This window comes from Equus quagga, chromosome 4, assembly GCF_021613505.1.
Source record: "Equus quagga isolate Etosha38 chromosome 4, UCLA_HA_Equagga_1.0, whole genome shotgun sequence".
Lineage (NCBI taxonomy): Eukaryota > Metazoa > Chordata > Mammalia > Perissodactyla > Equidae > Equus > Equus quagga.
Genome location: NC_060270.1, coordinates 37,928,899 through 37,952,372, shown reverse-complemented (window position 1 = coordinate 37,952,372; position 23,474 = coordinate 37,928,899). Strand labels below are relative to the sequence as shown.

General features: G+C 36.0%; 1 protein-coding gene across 4 annotated transcripts in view; it reads left to right on the top strand.

Annotated features, from left to right (window-relative positions):
* The window catches only part of KLHL24 (kelch like family member 24), a 41,546-nt gene extending 21,548 nt beyond the window's left edge, over nt 1-19,998 (top strand). For all 4 annotated transcript variants that reach the window (XM_046659882.1, XM_046659881.1, XM_046659884.1 and 1 more), the window contains 5 exons: nt 2,967-3,151; nt 4,299-4,417; nt 8,091-8,279; nt 9,348-9,536; nt 15,034-19,998. In XM_046659882.1, the coding sequence (XP_046515838.1) occupies nt 2,967-3,151; nt 4,299-4,417; nt 8,091-8,279; nt 9,348-9,536; nt 15,034-15,234 (883 nt within the window). In that variant the 3' untranslated portion in view covers nt 15,235-19,998. The remainder of the gene's footprint in view (nt 1-2,966; nt 3,152-4,298; nt 4,418-8,090; nt 8,280-9,347; nt 9,537-15,033) is intronic.
* Nucleotides 19,999-23,474: the final 3,476 nt, after the last annotated feature.

The window sequence follows — 23,474 nt, the reverse complement described above, 5'->3', positions numbered from 1 at the left end:
GCGGCGTCCCACATCCCACAACTACAAGGACCTGCAACTAAGATATACAACTATGTACGGGGGTGGGGGTGGAGGGGGGTTTGGGGAGATAAAGCAGGAAAAAAAAAAAAAAGATTGGCAACGGTTGTTAGCCCATGTGCCAATCTTTAAAAAAAAAAGGAAGATTGGCAACAGTTGTTGGCCCAGGTGCCAATCTTTAAAAAAAAAAAAGGAAGATTGGCAACAGTTGTTAGCCCAGGTGCCAATCTTAAAAAAAAAAACAAAACAAGACCTTCAGTACAGGCAAAGCCAATATTTTGCTGATCTTTTCAGATAAATACACGTTCCAGTAGATGCTGAAATGATCCTTTGTTTAGTGGGACTAAATGTTTTAGCCATTAACTTTTCATGCTGTTGTCTCTTCTTGTTCCAGTGGACAAAAACCAACAATATATGTTGATTGGGCTAAGAAGTCTTGAAAAAGGCAAGCAAGTTCAAGCAAAGGAAAAGTATAAAACAAGAAAAATGATATGACAAAAGTATAAAACAAAATTCTATAATATATAATAATTACCTTGATTTTACATTAAAATAATTAGGGGTGATTGAACCCCAGTGACAGTACTTAGCAATTTTTGTTTTGGTCAATCAATAAATAAGGCCTTGAGGAAGATCACATGCATTTGTCTTAGAGGTATTTCCATTGTGATTTTAGGAAATGGTACTTCCACAGAAAAAGGATAACTTAGTCAGTAGTTGTACTACTAAGTGTCTGGTGCTATCCTCTGTTTTCAGTATTTTCATTTTGGAATTATTTGGAAAATAGTAAATACTATTGATAATATGAGTCCTTTGATAATGTTTTACTAAATACTAGGTTGGGATTATACAATTTGGTGGGTTCCTAGAAGTAATTTTTATTGCATCTATGAACAAAATTCTTTTCTACAATATATATTTCTGATTTGATCATGGGAAAAGTATGCCTGGCATGGAAAAGGTGAATGATTGTTGTTTTTTTGTTTTTGGGGGGTTTTTGGTGAAGAAGATTGGCCCTGAGCTAACATCTGTGCCAATTTTCCTTTATTTTGCATGTGGGATGCCACCACAGCATAGCTTGATGAGCAGTGTGTAGGTCTGTGCCTGGGATCTGGGCCCATGAACCACAGGCCACCAAAGCGGACCACACAAACTCAACACTACACCACCGGGCCAGCCCCCTAGGTGAATGATTGCTAGTTGAAATAGATGTGAGTAAATATTGCTAGAATGTAGGAGTTCTATTAAGGGGACATACCAATATTGCTTAATTTTGTTTTTTTCTAGTATAATTGTGAAATATCACACTGACTAAAACTACAAATCCATATTCTGTTGTGATCTTTTTTCCCTCCACATTTAAGTAAGAGAAGAGGAATTGCTAGCATTTTTCTGCTTGAGACTTAAAATTGTAGCAACCATAAATGCAATTATAAGACTTTTTCATTTCAATTATATTTGTGGAAAAAATATAAAAGCCAAATAACTTTAAAATTCCAAACTATCTATTAAGCCTTATGAACAACAACAAAAAAGCTTGGATAAGCTTTTAGTTTTTCCTGTCTTTATCTTAAATTTAAACTACAAAATCAAAGAAGCCAGTGATTCATGTAAACCTTAGGATTCTTTTAGTCCTCTTAAAAGTTGTTTTTTCCACTCTAAAAATAGCCCATGCTTATTATTGTTTTGAAAATTTGTGTTGCTAGAAAGGAGGAAGCCACACAATCAGAGATAAGCATCATTAATTAGCGCTTTGGTATATTCTTTCCAGACACAATTTTTACATAGTATTGATTGGACCTTCTGTACAATTCTTCATCTTGCTTTTTTCATTTAACATCCTTTGTTATAAACTCTGTTAACAATATTTTTAGTGACCACCCAACATTATGAGTTGGATTACCTTAATTTACTTAACTTTTAAAAAGTTATCTTAAAAAATAATTTCTGAGGGCTGGCCCCGTGGCAGAGTGGTTAAGTTCGTGCTCTGTGCTTCGGCGGCCCAGGGTCTCGCTGCTTCGGGTCCTGGGCATGGGCCTAGTACTGCTCATCAGGCCACGCTGAGGCGGTGTCCCACACAGCACAACCAGAAGGATCTACAACTAGAATACACAACTATGTACTGGGGGGCTTTGGGGAGAAGAAAAAAAAAAGATTGGCAACAGATGTTAGCTCAGGGCCAATCTTTTAAAAAAATTTTTCTGAAGAAATACATATACTCCTTTAAAGGGTACTTAGATTATACTATGAATTACTTTTTTTGAGAACTAGTAATTTGATGAAAAAGCACCATTTTCCTACACTTAGAAAAAGTGCATTATCTTACCTTGTGTTATTATACATATATGAACTGCTGCAAAACTGCATTTGAAAGTCATCCTTCATATTACCAGGGTTCCAGTTGAGTTACATAGGATCTTTGAACTGCTTTACAGTTTGTTTGTTTTTTTGTGGGGGGGAGATTAGCCCTGAGCTAACTGCTGCCAATCCTCTTTTCGCTGAGGAAGACTGGCCCTGAGCTAACATCCATGCCCATCTCCCTCTACTTTATATGTGGGACGTCTGCCACAGCATGGCTTGCCAAGCGGTGCCATGTCCGCACCCGGGATCTGAACTGGCGAACCCCGGGCCGCCGAAGCAGAACGTGTGCACTTAACCACTGTGCCACCGGGCCGGCCCCTGCTAACAGTTTTCAAGGCAAAACTCATAGAAAAAAATACCCATAGAAATTTTCTGTAGGAAAATGACGTTGCTAAATCCCTCATGAATGTTCTCCTCAAAGTAAGTAATTGGCAGCCTGTATTATTTAACACACGCTGAGAGAATAAATTTAACCGTTTATAATAGTGTTCCACTTTCTTTGTGATAATGATACATTTTTAGGGTTTTAAGCAGTCTGGAGGGTATTTTAATTTATTATTTATGCATTCTTCTAACAATTATTTTAGGTCAACTGGCTATTCTGAGGTGATAGTTGTCGTTGGAGGCTGTGAACGAGTTGGAGGATTTAATCTTCCCTACACTGAGTGCTATGATCCTGTGACAGGAGAATGGAAGTCTTTGGCTAAGCTTCCAGAATTTACCAAATCAGAGTATGCTGTCTGTGCTCTAAGGAATGACATTCTTGTCTCAGGTAAATAAAGATTTCTTACAGTAGTTACTTTTAATTCGAACACAGCGTGGCTGTTTTAAATGATAACAGTGTCTCAAATGAAAACAATGAAAGTGGATACGCCCACTTTAGGCAGGTCAGCTTATATAACAAATAAAACCGAGAGTGACTTTCTACTCTTAAAAACAGGTACCAGATTATGCAGAATGACTTACGAAAGATCCATCAGAAAATACCTTTGCGGGGAGGGGAGAGGGCAAAAGGGGTGATTAGGCTCACATGTGAGGGGATGGACTATAATTAGTTTTCGGGTGGTGAACATGATGTTATGTACACAGAATTCAAAATATGATGTACATCCTAAAATTAATTAATTAAAAAAGAAAATTAATTAAAAAAAGAAAAAAGACCTTTAGTCGTATCATATTTTAAATGTTCTCAAATGCATATAGAATATGGTATAATTTTTAAAACTTATGCCTGTTTACTTTGTTTTAAGGAACACAGTAAAACACAGAAAAGCACACATAGAATTAAGCATCTCTAATCCACTTGTGTTTTCTGAAATTCTCCCCAAAGTTTATGAAAGAGGATTTTCCTTAAAATTCTTAATTTGAACTTCTTTTATAATAATGTGATATGTTACCTCTAAAATCAAACAGACAATAGAATGACAGACTTGTACAAAGTATAACTGGTATCTCTGGTCTGAAGTCAGTTAATTGGTTAAATAATTTTACCAGCTTTGCAGATTCCTGTATTAGGACACATTGAACAATATAACAATACATACTTTATTTTGTACAATGGTATGTTTTTTAAAAAGTGGGTGATTTTAAAAAATCTTTTTAGAATGATTCTGTTGTTTGGGTACTTCTGATATCTGCCTCCTAAATTGACAATCTTATACATTTATAAAATTCATTTTCTGCATTTTATTATTTGGAGCCTGTAATTATTATTTCTCAAGATTACAATTGGCAAAGTTTAAATCTGCTCTGTAGAATTATTTCCATCAAGCTTTGAGGGTCCTTATTTCATTTATTGTACTGAATTCTCGAATTCTGGGACTGGGTGAATAAATCCTGTGTTTTCATTAGCTATGCCTTGGGCATAGATCCATTTGTGATACATATATTATTGTATGTGCATTGTTTTGCATTTCAAGGTGGAAGGATTAATGGCCGTGATGTCTGGATTTATAACTCACAGTTAAATATTTGGATCAGAGTTGCTTCTCTAAATAAAGGCAGATGGCGTCACAAAATGGCTGTCCTCCTTGGTAAAGTAAGAGAAACCACTTTTTATTACTTTTGCTGGTACATTTCCAAAATAAATACCACAGCTGAATCCTTCATTTCACTCACCCTCTGAGTATTTTGGATTCAAATTGTATTTCCTTCCATTTCTAACCTCAGTAGATAAACTGAAGACATAAACAATCTGACACTGTACTTTTGAATGGGTATTTTGTTCTCCCAATTTGGAATTCACGGCAGTGCAGCACATATCTCTTCTCATGCACCACTGGAGTCCAAATGCTTAAGAAGCATTGGAAGACAAAGGAGTCGCGTCAAGTTTGAAAACAGGCCAATGTCTAATCCAAGCAGCCTCGTTCCTTTGACTGACTCTGGCAGTCAGGCAGAGAGATATTTATCTAGAGAAGGGTTATTTTAGCTTTTTTATTTGTACATGTGGGGACAAAATAAATTTAAAATAAGTGTTAAGATGAACTCTCCAACATATTTTAAAGAATGTTTATTATTTACTGCAGCTAATAAATAATATTAAAAGTATATAACTTAGTTCTGAACCATTCGCTGTCCTTAGGAACATGAGAATCACTTTTGGACTAGTGGCTTCCTAACTTTTTAGAAGCAACTGCACCCTCTTTTTAAAAGTTAAATCTAATATAAAACTCCATTGCATAAAACAGATAAAAATACAGTGGTTGTACCAAGGGCTAACTTGGGCTCTTTAGCCGTTCCCTGACTCCATTTCTGCCAGGTCCTCCTAAGCCACTTCAAGTTAGTGACCAATCTAAGTAAAAGCAGCATACTTGCTTGCACGTGTGTTTTTGACTGGTCCCCTAGTACTCCTTTCTAAAAAGATTGCTGCCTCTTAGGTCCTCCTGTGGAGACATTTAGAGCCACCAATGAGAAAAGAGAACTGCTCTAAATGAAACAGAGGTGGTGCCAGGAACCCTTCCCACTCAGTCTCCCATCAGTCCTCCTCCCCTCCCCCACCCCCACACAGGCTTCTTGAAATCTCTATACTGTAGAATCCCAGAGCTTCTCAAAGCAGTGTGAAAGCTACTGTTAATTCCTAAGGATGTTGATCTAGTGTGCTGTTGCTGTCTACAAGGCCAGTGAAATAATGAGCACCTTAAGATAGATGTAATGGAAATAAAATATTAATAGAGTATTTTCTAAAACCACTGGTTTGTCAGTACTTTCTATATTATATATAGTTTTGGCAGCTATGCCTCAAGAATGACAAAATATTACTAGAAAGAGGTGGCTAAAATAAAGGATTGGAAAGAGATGAGGTCTGACTAAAAAAATTATAATTATTTAGTCTGGACATACAAAGGTAATGAAAATGATTGTCTCAATTACTGTATATGGATTAGTGAACACAAATTTATTTGATAAATATTAGTATACTTGACTCGAAGGTACCCAAAACTTGGAAGTACTAAATCAAGAAGTAAAAGGAATTCTTCCTACCTTACACAACAAGTATTCAATCCATGGAAACTATTATCCTAAAAATTAAAATATAGGCTGAATTCAAGCTTATAAAATTATTTAAATTTATAAATGCTCTCTGTTAAAGAAACCTAGGGTGGTTTGGAATATAGAATCTTAGAGCAGAAAGGAATCTTAGAGAATATTTAATGTAATTTTTCAATTTATAAAGAAACTGAATCCAAAGAGATCAAGTCACTTGCTCAAGGTTACACAGATGGTGATAACAGAGGGGCAAAAGCTCAGATTTTCCTAATCTTAGAGGCCTTTTCTCTTGATGCTCACAGCATTTCTTTTTAATTTATGCATGTAAGGGAATAGTATTAAAGTTTAATCCTCAGAATTCTGTTATGTGATAGTTACTATTATTGTCTATATTTTTAAATTGAGGAAACTAAGACTGAGTCTCAGAGAGGATAGGTAAACCGCCCAAGATCTTACATTGTTGACCGAGCTAGGTATGAACCCTGCCTCTCCTGACTTCATTGCTGCACTGTCCCACAGTTGCCATATGCCTTCCAGCTGCCTTACCTTGAGTGAGTTACTTAACCTCTCTGAGCTGCATGGCGTTGAGAGAACAAACCCACCAACAGATCATTTTAACATAATGTGAGAAATGCAAGATAGCAGTGGCTGCTCTGGAAATCTGGAGGAACACAAAAGGATAAATTGTAGACAGACTTGAATGACAGTGCATGAAGTTTGGCCTTCACCCTTAGGCATTTATTGTTGAACTATTAAAAGGAGTTGATGAGGTGATTTTAGAAGATTAATTTATGGTCTAGAGAGCGTTAGAGTGGAGCCAGGAGATTAACTGAGAGGTATAAAATGATATGGACCCTGAGGTAGGTTGGTGGCAGTGGGAAACAAAAGGAAGGGACACGTGAGAGATGCTGTGAAAGAAAACTCCGTAGGTCTTAATAGTGAATTAGATATGGAGGGAAGAGTTGATGACGACTCTCGGTTAAAATGATTGTGGATGTTAATCTGGAGAGCTCCTTTAGGTTAAAAGTTTTGTGTATATCTCATGATGCTTAATGGATTATTCTGCTTAGGTAATTTAATAAATGGCTTGTTGATTAGTTCACCTCTCATACAAAGATAGTAATTTGCCTTACCTTCCTCATATTTGTAAAAAGAAAATGTACGTGAAAGCCTTTTGAAATATATAGTAGAGTTCATTATGTGTCAGGTACTTTTCTAGGTACTTACAGAGACTAAAGTGAAGAACAAGATAGGCCCTGCCTTCAAAGATCTCATAATGCAGTAATCCTTACCTAATATTTTAGTTTCATAGCTTTATTACTTTATAATAATTGAATATTTTCATCATCCATGAGTTTGAGCATTTAAGCTAAATCATGCAATTCTCAGTGTGAGCAATATCGCCCCAAAGTGGGTGAAGATTTGTTCTTGGGGGTGGGGGTGGGGTGAAAAAAATCGCACTGTTTCTCATATAAAGCACAGATATACATACAGTACATAAACAGATATACAATATATCTATGTATTAAAATTTCATAAGAGGGAGCTATTATGAAAAAAATGTCTAAAAAGGCTCCTTGATGGTGGTAAAAGGATGATAATTTTTTAAAAGTTTCACAAACTGAGCTAAAAATATTGCAATTATAGGGCTTCTAAAATTTAAAAATCAAGGGCTTTTTATTTTATTTTATTTTATTTTTTATTTTTTTTTTTATTAATGTTATGATAGATTACAACCTTGTGAGATTTCAGTTGTACATTTTTGTTAGTCATGTTGTGGGTACACCACTTCCCCCTCCGTACCCTCCCCCCACCCCCCCATTTCCCTGGTAACCACCGATCAGATCTCCTTCTCAATATACTAATTTCCACCTATGAGTGGAGTCATATAGAGTTCGTCTTTCTCTGACTGACTTATTTCGCTTAACATAATGCCCTCAAGGTCCATCCACATTGTTGTGAATGGGCCAATTTCGTCTTTTTTATGGCTGAGTAGTATTCCATTGTGTATATATACCACATCTTCTTTATCCAATCATCAGTTTCTGGGCATGTAGGCTGGTTCCACGTCTTGGCTATTGTAAATAATGCTGCGATGAACATAGGGGTGCAACGGACTAAAATCAAGGGCTTTTTAAAGGAGAGCGTTCCCTTAATTCTTTAGCCAACTAGTTAACAATTCAGACTTTTGATAATTAAGATTTTTCCATGTATTTTACATATAGGTATATGTTGTTGGAGGCTATGATGGGCAAAACAGACTTAGCAGCGTAGAATGTTATGATTCCTTTTCAAATCGATGGACTGAAGTTGCTCCCCTTAAGGAAGCAGTGAGTTCTCCTGCTGTGACTAGCTGTGTAGGCAAATTGTTTGTGATTGGTGGAGGACCTGATGATAATACTTGTTCTGATAAGGTAAGCCATGTTCTCTTATAGAAATTACCAATAAAATATGCAAGAAGAAAAATACTGGAGTCTTATCAAGTAGGTAGCTAGGTCCCTTAGTGTGAGGGGCCTTTTAAAAATTGTCTAGTACTTTATACTTTGGGGAGAAAATCAGTTTCAAGTTACTAAAGTGAGATCCTTCTGTAAAAAGCATGATCCAGTCTTTTTGAAATGAGACTAATCTCAATGTTGAGATCTTGTACTAAATAAATTGTTTTAAACCTTTTACTTCTATACTCTAGAGAATCAAAAAATTATTCACACAAAACACAGTTGGGAAGTAAATTAGCAAAGGGGAAGACACAGTAACAATTATACTGCTTCCAACTGGGTCATTTTCTGCATACTTAGAAGTATTTTTTAGAACAAAGAAGAGGAAAGGAAACCTCTGTAATGTAAATAGAGGATGGCTCAAAGTTGTTGCCATTCATCAAACTCCTGGGACAAAAGAACATGTGCTGTCCTGATACCTCAGAAAATACCATGTTTAGTCTGGAAACAAGTGTCTCATGCCTAACTCATTTAGCGGTAGTTAACTGAATTTTGTCAATCAGTTCATTGTTTCTCTAAATTAAATTTTAATATAATGTCAAATGTTACATATTTAGAATTCTTTATTTCAGAATGTCATAATTCAAAGCATGCTGAATTGAGATTTATTTGTGTTCTTTTGAAGAAAGGACTCCCTAAAAGTGTAAAGAAATTGTATTCAGATTGAGGCATAGTTATCCTATGTAAAACAACTTTTTAAAAATCTAGACTATTAATTTTAATGGACATAAGTAAAAACCTGGCAACCATTCATCTTGGAAACAGTCTGTGTGTGTTACTCTATTCTGCTTGAAAGTACTAAATTTGCATTTCTTCTGAGAATTTCATAGTTCAGACATTTCACTATCAAGCTAACAACCTCCCTTAATTCTCTGAATTAATGGGGTTTGATTTTTAATCATGTTTCTATGTATTAGTAGGCTTTTTATTAAGTAAATTTGCATTTTTGTTTAGAAATTTTAATTAAATATTTCTGTATATCATTAGGTTCAATCTTATGATCCAGAAACCAATTCTTGGCTACTTCGTGCAGCTATCCCTATTGCCAAGAGGTGTATAACAGCTGTATCCTTAAACAACCTGATTTATGTTGCTGGTGGACTGACCAAGGCAATATACTGTTATGATCCAGTTGAAGATTACTGGATGCATGTACAGAATACATTCAGCCGACAGGTAATAACATAAAACAGTCCAAAAGAAAAGTCAATCTAGGAGGGACCAACTACATGACCATTATGAATATACTGTGATTTCACTATTAATATATTTCACATATACTTGAAATAATTTCATGATTTTTTAAAACTCCACATAAACTATATGGTATATCTGTCCTGAACTCCTTCTAAGGAATTGTTTTATTGAAATAACTTACTTTTTACCATCCCATGGTGAAGTAGCTGTTGCACTTGGCCTGTTGGTTTTTTTTCATTTGATCTTTTTCAGAATCCTACTCCAGTCCTTATCCCTCCCTTGCATATTTCAAAAGAGAAGAAATGCTCCCAAATTGGTTTCCGTTTTTTCCTGTGGTTAGAAGCTAGGTAATTTGTTGTTTTTTGTTATAAAAGAGATGGCTGTGCTCAGATCTTCTTCATCCACACACTCCACCTGTACTCCTACTCTCCCTCCAACCCCTGCCCCCAGATAGGCCCTTCCTCAGCCTTCTGATTCACGGTTCTAGCCTCCTTCCACCACCAAAATGCTTGATGGTTCTGATGCTGGAAATCTGGTTCTACCTCTACCACTCTAGAGATGTTGTACTCCAAAGGTCGTTACTAATGATCTCCTCAGTCTCATTTATCTTCTCTTATTTATCCACCCAACCCTTAAACATGGGTATTCCTTGAGCCTCTTTCCCTTGCCCTCTTCTCACTTTTTATTCTGTTATGAGTGATCGCATTTACTGCTCAGTACTGATGGCGTCAAGTCTTTATCTCCATTAAAGCCTCTCTCCTGTGCTCCAGACTCAAATTTCCAATTGCCTGTTTGATATTTTGCATGATGTTCCAAGACTTCAAACTTAAAACAGAATTCACCTTCTTCCTCAAACCTACTTTTTCTGTTCCCAAACAACCTAGTGACTGGAAAAACTCTGTTTCTCCCATACTCACACCCATACACTTCTGACACCAGATACATGGGTTTATTCCCACCTCAACCAATTCTCCGTCTCCACCTAGTGTTTTACAATTCAGTTCAGTTCTGACAGTATCTACCTGGAGTTAGTGTCACATTCCACAAGTTCAGGGCTCAGTCCCACAAGACTGCCACCACTTCAAATGCCGGTCACAAGTCCCAGCTTGTCTCCAGTACTTCTGACCGACTGGCTATCAATCAGGTTCCCACAACTTCCACCGTGGGTTGGATAATTTGCTAGAAGAGCTCACAGAACTCACGGAAACACTTACTTCTGTTTACTGGTTTGTTATATAATAAGGATATTATAAAGGCTCCAGATGAACAGCCCGATGAAGAGGTACATAGGGTGAGGTCTGGAAGGGTCCCAAGCACAGGAGCTTCTGTCCTCGTGGAGTGGAGGTACACTACTCTCCCGACACATGGATGTGTTCGCCAACCTGGAAGCTCTCCAAATCCTCTACTTTTGGGATTTTTATGGAGGCCTCATCATGTAGACATGATCAGTTATTAACTCAGTTTCCAACCCCTCTCCAGAAAATGAGGGGTGGGGATGAATTATGGCTTGACCTTTCTGGTGACCAACTCCCATCCAGGAGCCCACCAAAAGTTGCCTCATTAGAACGAAAAACATTCCTATCACCTAGGAAATTCCATGGGATTTAGGAGCTCTCTGTCAGGAACTGGAGGCAGAAACCAATATATATTTTTTCTATTATTTCACACCTAGAAACTTAATTTCTTAGATTTTCCTTTCTTTTAAATTGAATAAATCCAGCATATCAGTTCTGTGTCCTCAGAGTTTCTCCTGTTCTTTTCCATTCCCATGGTTCCTGCTTTTGTTCAGGTTCTTATCTGTTCTTACCTAAACTAAAACAATAATATTCTAACTAGTGTTCCTTTCTCTAATGTCTTGCTTCTTTAACCCATTTTGCCACCAGTTATTTTCCAACAAATCTAATTATGTCTGTCCTCTGATTGGAAAAACATATGGAATGAAATCCAAAGCTTTTCCCACTTCATTCTAGGCCTTCTGTTGTCTGACCTCCGCCTGCCTTTTCAACTTCACTTTCTGCAGCTTTACCTCAATTACATTAAATATCTGCTCCTTGCATTTGCTATACAGATCATAAGTGTTCTTGCCTGGGTTCATGCTGTCCTCTTAGCCTCTGATGCCTTTTGTACCTTCTCTACGTGTAATTCTATTCATCTTCAAGGACCACTTCAGAGTTCGACAAAGTGAGGTTACCCTGAGTAAAGTTGATGTCTTTTTTTCTGATCTATCACTGCTCTTACACATCTATTATGGCAGCCATATATTCCCTTATGGGTATAAATGTTTATTTCTATACTGGAATTCAGTCTTCTTAAGGATACTATTTTTTATAATTCATCTCTTATGTATCTTCTGTTTCTTGGTGCTCAGTAAATATTTATTAAATAAACAAATAAGAGAGTGAAGTAACAGAGGGACCTGAGTTTAAGACAATCTTATCTGCCAGATATGTAAGAGATGTAGACTGTAAGGATAATGAATAGTGTTTGAGTAAGAGACACCATTTTTCTAAAGTTGTTGATATTGAGGTATAGTCTGCAATTAGTAATGTATTCAGAGCAACATTGCCTCAACTGATGAAAGGGACATAATAGGATCTTCAGCTTTATGGTACAGAGGGAATATAATCTTCTGTCCCTCTTGTATCACATTTAAGTAAAATGGACCACGTTTCTCTAGCTCAGTGGCATCTCCTAGAAATGACCATCTCAAACTCTGTAGAGGTGAGAGTGTACTCTACCACATAAGAACTCACGTTATGTTCACATTCACCATGTGACAAGTGCTTACTCTTACTTCTTATTTTGGGGGTTTTGTTGTTGTTATTGTTTTGGTGAGGAATATTGGCCCTGAGCTAACATCTGTTGCCAACCTTCGTCTTTTTGCTTGAGGAAGATTGTCCCTGAGCTAACATCTGTTGCAAAGCCTCCTCTTTTTGCCTGAGGAAGATTGTCACTGAGCTAACATCTGTGCCCATCTTTTTCTATTTTGTATATGAGACGCCGCCACAGGATGGCCTGACGAGTGGTATGTAGGTCTGCACCTGGGATCCAAACCCACAAACCCTGGGCTGCTAAAGTGGAGCACTCAAACTTAACCACTATGCCACCAGGCCAGCCCCTAAATTTTTTAATCAAAGCTATTCTTTATTGGTTTATTACAGTGAATATTTTAAAGTAAAATGTATTTTCGCTAAGAATTACTGTACATTTAGAACTTGGCTATATTGTATAAAACAATAACAGAGCTTAGGAAGATAATTGCCAGCATGTAGCGTAATGCAGGGCATGCAATGAATATGTCTTTAACTAAATGACTGAGATAAAACTAAGAAAAAACAACAGGGTACATTTTTCCTAATTAAGTAGTGACTAACATTGACTTCAGAAATTTCAAGGAAAAACATTTAGATCAGAAGTATATTAAATGTATTATAACAAAGAGAAATCATTGAAGTCCATATCTAGTATTATATATCAGATCTCTTGAAGTAAAAAATACTGAGATTTCTGAGATTATCTTTTCTCCCCTGGCTCATTCTTACTGCCAGTACCTTTAATTGTATCTATGTATACATTATTGATAAGCAGTTTTTGAGCACCTGTAAGTATTTGCCTGCCTTTTTAATGTTAATCAATGAAGAAACATAAATTAACTGTAATTTCATGGTAGACAGTTATTTGAGTCCAAGGCTATGTTTTTAAAATGCTTCGAATATTGAACAACAAAAAGGGGCTGAAAAAATGAGCTCTTTTTTTGCAGTCCTAATGGATCCAGCCCTTTTCTGTCTGACCCTCATCAATTTCCATGCCTCTTGACTTTGCATAATTCCTAAAAGCCACAACTTGCTATTTTAAACATATTTTGCTTTTTAACTTTCATCAGGAACATCTTTTAAAAAATTCGGGAATTTTTTTTTAAGTCAATGATGAAGATTTTTTTATCCTTGTTCAGTAGACCAGGTATTTAAAATGTCATTAAAGTTTAGAATGATGAATTAAAAGAAATCTGATTCTTTTTCTTCATTGTTGGCATTTTAACATTTAAGCATTATAAATAATAATTAAAGAGAGGATTTTAAAAAATAAATTAGGATTGTGTTTCATTTCAGTTTTGAAAAATAACATTAAAACTTGATGTGTTGATAGATTGTTTTTCTAGTAAGCTGCTATTACTCTTGAGATTCTCATAGAATGAAATAAACTACTATATCTGGTACAAGTGATTTCCTTATTTGAGTGAATAACTTTTTAAGGTTGCTTGCTTCATTTAATTCTGAGCATTATTATCTGAAATGATGTTAATAACAAGATCCTATAATTATATAGTTTAAGAATCATCATCAAAATGACTGTAAGGTTCAGTAGTGCGAGCTAGCTTGTACCTGAAAACGAGGGATTTTTTTTCTGTTTTATTTAGAACTTTTAGAATTTATAGAAAGAGCTTATTATGCCTTAGATGAAAAATGTTATAGTTTGGCACATAATTGGTACAATTCATGGGTGCTATGCTGCATAAAAGTTTGTCATTCATTAATGATAATGGACCAAGCAATTCTGGGTGTATATAAACTAATAGAGGCATTTTTAAGTACTAATTCTTTTAGACTTGAAGCTACTGTCCTCTATTATATAAGTCAACCAAGTTTTAATTTCTTCTACAAGAGCAAAATTTATATATGGCAAATCTGGTCAAGTAGAAATGTTTATTTTACTCATTGGCAGAACCCATCTCACTGTTGGTTATGTGGAAACAGAATAATGATATGCAGTAACTTTCTGAATTAAAGTCAAATATAGATAGAAGAATATTTGACCTGCAGGATAACCAGATCCATCTAATAGACAATTTTAGTATAATTTCTTTCTTTGAAGAATCACTCTCATCCTTGCAAGACTATTTGTTTTATATATTATTGACAGAGAAGAGTAAAATTTAGCTAAGAATCCCATTGTGTGGAAAGTTAACTGTAAAATGTTATTTAGGGAGTTTCTGTGTCCCAGCCAAAGCCCCTAATGACAGTGCTTTGTTAATTTGGTTATAACTCTTTCTCTCATTCATTCATTCAATTTATGTGTAATCCCATATAATGAATAATGTTCCTACTCCTTGGTCATGTAATAGCCACTTTCTATAATAAAGAACCTTGCTGGAATAGAAGAAGCAAGCCAAGCTCTTCAAAGATGTTTTTGTTCAACTACCATTAAGTTAAAACCCTTCTCTCAGTCCCCCACACCCACTTCACCTCCTGCATCTTGACACCAATTACTAACATATATTCTATCTTAACTCTTACTTCACCTATGCAGAATTATCTAGCACTCACACACAGAGCAGGAGTTGGGCAAAGGGGAGCTTGTTTCATGTCTCCGTTTTTTGGCTGTGTTAAAGTGTGTCTTATTTTACTTTTCAGTTTGCTACCAAATCCCTTACCTTCAACAGTTAATTTTTTTTTTTTGTATGTATTTGGTTAAACAGGAAAACTGTGGTATGTCTGTGTGTAATGGTAAAATATATATCCTGGGTGGAAGACGGGAAAATGGAGAAGCCACAGACACTATTCTCTGTTATGATCCTGCAACAAGTATCATCACAGGGGTGGCTGCAATGCCCAGGCCAGTGTCCTATCATGGCTGTGTGACTATTCATAGATACAATGAGAAATGCTTTAAGCTCTAAAGCCAGGATACCTCACCCAAGAAGCCACACCCATCCAAGATGAGAGGTTTTAAAAACTCCAGAGTGGGAACTTGACATATCTCCGTTGTGCGATATGCACAAAAAAGTAAAAATAATAATTGTGGTGACTTTATCCCCAAAATATCAATCTTTCAAACTGTAATAAAGCCTTTCCTGTAATTGAAAAAATTTTGTTGTTGTTGTTGAAGGTAATAGTGGTTGTTGCTTGGGCTTTGAGAGTGTATCTTTGTAAGTATTTGTAAGAAACCTATGTGGAGTAGGAAATAATGTCTGCCTGCATAACTTTTAGGAATTTGTGAATGGTCTCTTCATTTATGTATGTTTATCTGCAAGACTGTATATTTTTTATTTTGTCATATATATATAGAAAATTTCCTGACTTAAGGCTTCATTTGGGTTGAATCACATAATGCTTAGAATGCTTAGAATGCATTCTAAGGGTGGCAAAATCAGTTTTAAAGATCTTTGTCACTAAAAATATATCCAAACTGATTAATTCTATTGGAGGTTTTTTTTCTGTAATTGATAAAAATGTAATGAACAATTTGAATATCATAAAATACTGAATTATTATGACTTCATTCTTAGAATTTCTATCTTATATATACTTTGGGAGGAGGTTGAGTAGAAGATACAAAAGCAAGTAAAATGAGGATTGGAATTACAGGTTAATTCCCAAGAAAGAAGTATTTCAGACCATTGGAGGGAAAATGACCCACTGTGGCTCTCAAAATCTTTATGTATCATCTCTAAATCCTCAGAGGAAGCACCTTTTCTTGAACTTGGCAGAAGAGTTGAAATCCGTTTTGCAGTATTGAGAAATACAGGGACAGATTTTCTCCCTAGTCCAGTAGAGGCTGACCTCATTAGTATGGTGTTTTGGGTGAGGACCTCTTCCCTGGTTATCCTACTTTCTTGTGAACAGCTAAGAATCCTGGGAATCTCTACTATTAAGTTGCCTTTAAAGGATAAAGCAGGGACCACCTATCTCCGTGGGTCCATTTTTCTAATTAGCAATCTGAAAAAACCAACAGGAGTGGTTGCAGTCTCCTAAGATAAATCTTTCATTCAGTACCCATTGTGTAAAGTATTGATCAACAGTCTGAAGCTTCTGTACAAGATTGCCTTTGTCTAGATTTTTCAACTCCAATTTATAAAGCTTACTAGTTTTCAGGGAGGAATGTCAAGTTTTTTTTCTAAGGCAAATGGAATGGCAGGAACTACAGGATAAGTGATTATTGTTATTCCTGGGTGGACAGATATAATTTACTACATTTGAGGGATGTTCCAGGTAGCCTGCTGTATTTCTACTTCCCAGGCAGTACTGTCGTCTCACATCATAATTACATACTCCTTGTCATAAGAGAGATGATGCAAATATGTGATTATAGCGTCACCAGATTCCTGTTAAAAACCAGAGTAGTAATCAAAAACCTAACACTGATAAACTACTCTTTTTTCTTATCTTAGAATGATACAGAGTTTTCAAATAAACCATCAGCTTTAATGCTTAGCTGGAATCTGAATTCTGAGGAAAACTCTAAAAAACTTACAAATTTTTAGGGAATTTTTATTTTTCAAATAATAATCTGAAATGATATGTACTTTTTTGTGATAATTATGAGAGGAATTCAGAAAACAATTTATCATTTTAATTGAAAGACAATTGTAGGTACAATTGGAATACTTGTTTTAATTTTAGAATAAACATCTACTTCTGCATTATACCTTTTGTAGATAATGAACCTATTTAGTTCCGAAATTCATTGTGGTATGAGATAATGTTTGAGCAAAGTATTTTGTAAATGCTGAGGATTATACAAATGATACTTGTTATTTTCATGTATGTTTGTAAGATCATGCCCATCCATAAATACAGACACTTCACACAAAAAAATCTTTCTGAAGATAACTTGTATTCTAGTACTTTTGTCTATTGTAAAATTATTAACTATTTACTTGTATTTTGTTATACATTTCTTTTTAATATTCTTGTGTTTGTTGTGGTAAGTGTGAAATGAAATCCTGCAAGATAGAATTTGTTTAAACATAGACCTTATACCAACATTGTTTAATTTTTTTCTCTACATGATTTGAAACTGCATAAATTAAGTAGGCCATCAAGAACTTAGGTTGAATCCTATGAAATTAAAGTAGCAATTTTTAAAGCTACCCAACTGATATTTTAATTTCCTTTAATTACTTATCTTCCTTTACTGATTTTTGATAAATAATGGTGTTGGCCTTGATAAAATAGAAAAGAATTTCAGGGTATAAATAGTATAGCAAAATGGATTTATCAACCAAATTGGTGTTAGATTATATTCATACTGTCATCACATAGTTGAGAAGATTTTCTTTTGACAGGTGATGCTCATCTAAGCCTTTGGGTTAGTATGTCTGTATATACATGTGTATATATGTAGCTAGATAGTATGGTTATGTACACAGATATATACAAACAGCAAGGATTTTATCAGTTTGTGATGATCAGAAAAAAAGCACATAAAGTAAAAATTAGTTGACCTTATTAAATTCAGTTCCAGAAGATTTTTTTATTTGGGCATTTCTAGAATACTTTTTTACATTTGAGAGTACATAATGACTGTTAATTAGTATAGGTTGGGTATAGTCAGAATCTATATGATACACACAGTTTTATAAGATCAGAAAACAAACTGGAGGTAGAGAGGAGTTTGCTGTACCCAGCTGTGATACCTCAGTGGGAAAGGGAATTCAAGGGTATGTTTTGTGGATCAACAGAAAAGTACAGTTTGGGGTTTGTTTTTTTGATGAACTTTAGTCCTTTTCATGTGTTCCTATATGTGAGTGAGCTATAAAGCGGTCTAATTTTTACAACAGAAGACCTTCCTTTTCTACTCTAATCTTCCCACTGACTTTACTACACAGGGATGAAATGGTAGCCTATTGGATTTTCAGTAACATTTTTTTTCCTAGATGACTGAAATATAGCTATTTACTCCATTTAAACCAGGTGTTAAGAAAAAATAATGTAAATACTCAGGGAGGGTATTAACTTGTCATTTTTGCGTATTTGGGATGTTTAAAGTGCCACAACTAAATAACCTTCAGTTCACGATTCTAGAGTAAATTTAATTTGGTGAAGGGGCTTCACACATGGCAGTGGTGGAACATTCATTTTTTTATATTTAGAAAGATGAAAATGTTTTATGGACTGATACATTTTCTCGTAGTGAATATGAATTGCTTATATATCTCTACTGTCATATACCCTTTTTGAAACTCAGGAAAGACAAAGGTTCAATGATACTACTTTTGTCAATATGCAAACCAGGTATGTTTTTTTCCTGTTGTCTGGATATGGCAATAGATTTTTTAAAAAGAATTGCTGTGAGAACCCATACATGAAAAGAGAGAGGTTGAGTTGTTTGTGTGCCTTTTGTCTTGAGATTTATACCTGGAAAAGACATCATCTACTCCAGACTGTATTTTCAAAGAGGAGAGATTGCTATTTATGCGGTGCCAAGTGATAAGATCATATCTCTTAAAGGCTTCCTATGGACTGCCTTTTTTAATAAACTCAAGACACTAGTTAACCTCAACATAATTTTGGCCTTATTAGAATTTGTTGTGCATTATATATTGAAAGTCAGGTTTACATCACCTCACCCCATTATTCTTTTCAGTTAAATAAATTCACCGTACCAAGGAGCCAGAACGGGGCAATTGGGTTGATGTGTAAGGCAGTAGGTTTGACGAGCTAGCTATACTTACTGTCACATCTAATATTAGGCACCAGAAACCACTTGAGCCAGAAGTGTGAACTGATAATTCCAGAGACATTTTCAACATACTTCAGACATTTTTAAATGTCTTTATGAATGTTTTACATTTGTGTGATTTCCTTAGATATTAAATTTACTTAGTGCTAAAGGTGATCATCATAATTTTTTTTAAACAGTAGTCATAACTTATTTTATATATTGTTCCAAAGAAACAAATTTGTTTTCATGTTTTCAAAATAACTGCATCAGAATTTATGTGCCTTAAGTTCTCTAGTGCCGTTTTCACTTTTTTCAATCTAAATAAGGCTTACCTTAGGTAAGTTTCATTTTGTTTCCTATAGAGTAAATAAACTTCCCTCTTTAAATTGTTTAATGAGCACCAACCGGGTGGTTGCTTGGCAGAATGCAAACGTTAAAGAAAGGTTGTTGGGTGTTAGGAGTTTTATTATATTTTGGGTTTTGTTTGTTTTTGATACCAAGGTGCTTTTTAAGATATTCAGAAAAACATCTATCTTACATTGACTAAACCCTTGTAAACACCATTTACAATATCTACATCTAATGTCGACTTAGTTTTGTTCCATTCTTATGTACTATTTCCTCTTCCCCTACAGGCCTTTTCATTTATCTTTCTTGAAAAAGTTCTTACTCTTCCCTTTCCCATCACCCCTCCCTGCAGCTTCTTTATTTAAATTTTTGTTGAGAGTTTCTGGAGCTATCTAAGACAACACAGTTACAGAGTTGAGCAAAAGTATAACATACTTTACAACTTGTACAGACTTGTGGTAGCCAAATGTCATTTGCTCTCAGTTAGAGGCTCCAGAGTCTTCACAGTGAAAAAAAAAACGTGCTTTGTATTTCTTTGTTCTCAATTCAGTTGTAGCACATTAATCCTTATATGTCTTGTTTAAATAGACTTTGTGCATAGTTTTAATTTTTTAAAAGTTGTATCTAATAAAATGTCTTTTAACCATTATTACTTGACTGTATGGTTGTATTAAATTTTGTTTACCAAAAAATTGTTGTTTTGTTTTATTTTAAATATATCCAAGTAGTTGTGCAAAAAAGGATGGGGGAAAAATACATATAAATACATGTGTGTATTTACTGGTATATAAAGTAACTAGAAGGATAAACAAGAAACTAACAACATTGTGTCCGAGGAAAGGAAATGGTGGCTGAGGGATAAGAAAAAGGAAACTTCACTGCATGCTCATAATTAGATGTGATTATATATAAATATGTATATAATCAGTTTTTTAGTCTGAACCACGTGGAAGTGTTACCTATTCAAAAAAAAATTTTTTAAGTACCAGAAAGTGATCCATAACCTTGGCATTCTAGTGTTCTTTTGATTTGGTTCTCAAAAGTACCCCTACGGTAATATTGAGAGTGAAGAACTTAAGAAATTTCATTTTGGGTGTCAGAGAGAGGGCCTGTTAATTACTGGAGAGGCAATGTCTGATTTTACATTAGCAAAAGTAAAATTCTGAAAAGACAGACGTTACAGAAGCACATGCAATGTTTAGCTTTCTATGCTTTGTTTTAAAATTGTGCCATCAAAATAAAATGGAAAGTTGGAGTGCTTCTTAAATAACAAATGTTAAAGGTGTTTTCATTTGGCTTCATTCCTCTGTAGCCACACCTGGAAAGTGCATGGGCTTCATAAAACCTAATGCCAACCAGTGGTCTGCCATAAAGCCATTTAACCTCTCCAGGCCATACTTTCCTCATTCTAGGACATACAGTCAAAATACTCACCTTACAGGCTTGTTCTAAGGACATGAGATACTGGGGATGTTTTGGAAGGGTCAACACAGTTCCTTCTCCATGCAGCTGGTTCAGAACAAAAATGCAACATGCAATAGCAGGGGCGGAGTTGAAAGAATTAAAAGTATTTGTTGGCGTGGGGCTGGCCCAGTGGTGCAGCGGTTGAGTTCACACATTCCACTTTGGGGGCCCGGGGTTCGCTGGTTTGGATCCTGGGTGCAGACATGGCACCGATTGGCAAGCCATGGTGTGGCAGGTGTCCCACACATAAAAAAAAAAAGTAGAGGAAGATGGGCACGGATGTTAGCTCAGGACCAGTCTTCCTCAGCAAAAAGAGGAGGATTGGCAGCAGATGGTAGCTCAGGGCTAATCTTCCTCAAAAAGAAAAAGTATTTGTTGGCTTATATGGAGAACCATGGACCATGGGTAAAGAATAGAAGCCTCTTGTACTTTAAATTTTGTCTTTAAAAAATCACCTGCACTCTTAATGGAATGAAGGAAAAAGTGAGCTAAACCTGCCTTCTGCTTCTCTGCTATTTATTAACTGTTAGTGGAGATTGAGAAAACAGAAAAGGCTGGTTTCCTTCTAATTACGTTGGAGTCTTTTTTGTTTTCTATATTTTATGATGTTTTGACATCTTTAGGGGACCTTGCTGGGTGGGGGGAGACTGCCCCTCCCAGGACTAGCTAATTTCTAGAGACAGTCAAACAGTTTGTCAGTGAGCCCACATTTTGTATATAAACCAAGCAACCCCTTGTCCATACCCCCAACCACCTCCTTTACACACCAAACCAATATTTCCCCTGCCTTAAATCACCCAGGGGCCAGGTACTAGATGACTAAGAACAGCCCCTATGTCCCAAAGCCTGCCAGAATTATTCAAACTAACCAATCCTAGAACAATCGCTTGTTCATTTTTGTCTTCCAATACCTTACTCATCACAGAGGTGCTTAATATTCTAGTGAACAAAAGCACCAATTCTGGTTTTTATAGCTATACAAAAGGCTGTTGAAAATAGACCTTAAGACAGGATTTTTGAGCCATAGTTTGATAAACATGATAATTGAAACATACGTACAATAACCAAAGTGCTAGAGAGGAATCAAAGAGTCAAGGCTTAGAGCACTCATATCTTTTTATTTAGAGGAAATGTGATAAAGGGAGGCATCTTGCCCAAATGGAAAGAGGAAAAGATCACATTAACACACAAACTCCATTCTACTGAGATTTGGTGGGTGATACCAATGACAGTAAAGCTTTATGGGAATTCGGTGCCCGCAGGTGGGTAAACCGAGGAGGCAAAATAGTAATATTTCTCCAAGAAGCTTTCTAGCAAGGTGCGGCAGCCTGACCTCCAACTACAGGGAGCATAAGTGACCAATAAAGCCCCAGGTGTTAGCTTCAAAATCCATCTTGCATTTGCACTGAGGCCACGCCTCCCACCAGCTGCTCCCAGCCAATGACCCATGGCAGGGATACCAAGGCACACCTGTTCCTGGGAGACCAGTCTCTTCTGATGGTGGATTTTGGCTCCAAGACTCTCCTGCTTTGTCCACCCTCATTAGACCACATGGCAACGGAGGATGCTTCTATCCAATCCTGCCCTATCTCCTTCACTTGCTTTTAGGACCTAATGGCTCTCCCAGCCTTCTCTGGCTCTCTCCCTCCATGTTGTCCCTCACAGGGCATTACTTTGCACATTTTTATTAAAATCCTTACATGTTTGATCTCATCTTGCCATCTGCTTCTCAGAGGACACAGGACTAGCACACATGGCAACATAAAGAAAAAGCCCTTGGGAATCATTGCCCTAATGATAAAGTTAACACTGTGGAGCCTTCCACTAAACCTGCTTTTCTGAAAAGTCCTACTTACTACCCTTACACTAGTCTTGGTAGCAACATAATGTGAAAATAGGTTTTGAACTCAACTATGTTCAAATGCCAGCTTTAACATTTACTACCTGTGTGTCTTTGGGCAAGATATTTAACCTTTCTGAGCTTCCGTTTCCCCTCTTCCCACTTGGGCTAGTTGTGAGGATTGAAGTAGAATGCAAAAGCACTCAGCACACTACTTGGCAATGGTGCTTAATCGGGAATGATAGTTAATAACAGATTTAATTCATTCATTTATTTATTTGGCAAATATTGGAGTCCTTAACGTGGATCAGGCAGAACGTTTCCTGCTGGGATTGCAATAACGAATATGACAGTCCCTGTCCTCAAAGTTTGTTGACTGGTGGGAGAAGCAGACGTGTGAACAGATAAATTCTATATAGTGTGATAGAGGAAGTCATAGGCATGGCAAGTACTAAGAACTGTGTAAACGGGAAGAAAGAATCACCATTTTCTATAGTAAAGAGATTTTATGGTCTTTTCTTTCCAATTGTCGCCAAGCATTGGGCAAGGAGCTGTGGGATTAATACATAAATGAGACAGGCCCTGTCTTCTGAAGCCTTCTATCAAGTCAGGAAATACAAAGCAATCAGGGAAGGGCTGCTTGCTGAGACATAGGAATAACGTTACCCTAATGTCCTAGTTTGTTGTGTTTTCCACTTCTCAGCTGTGACTTCCTTATACCTATCATTCACAATGTTGTTTATTAGCAAATTTGACATCTGACTCTCAGTCTTGCTCTTTAATTTTGATTTCTGCCACTATCCTGGGTCATTTCAGCATAT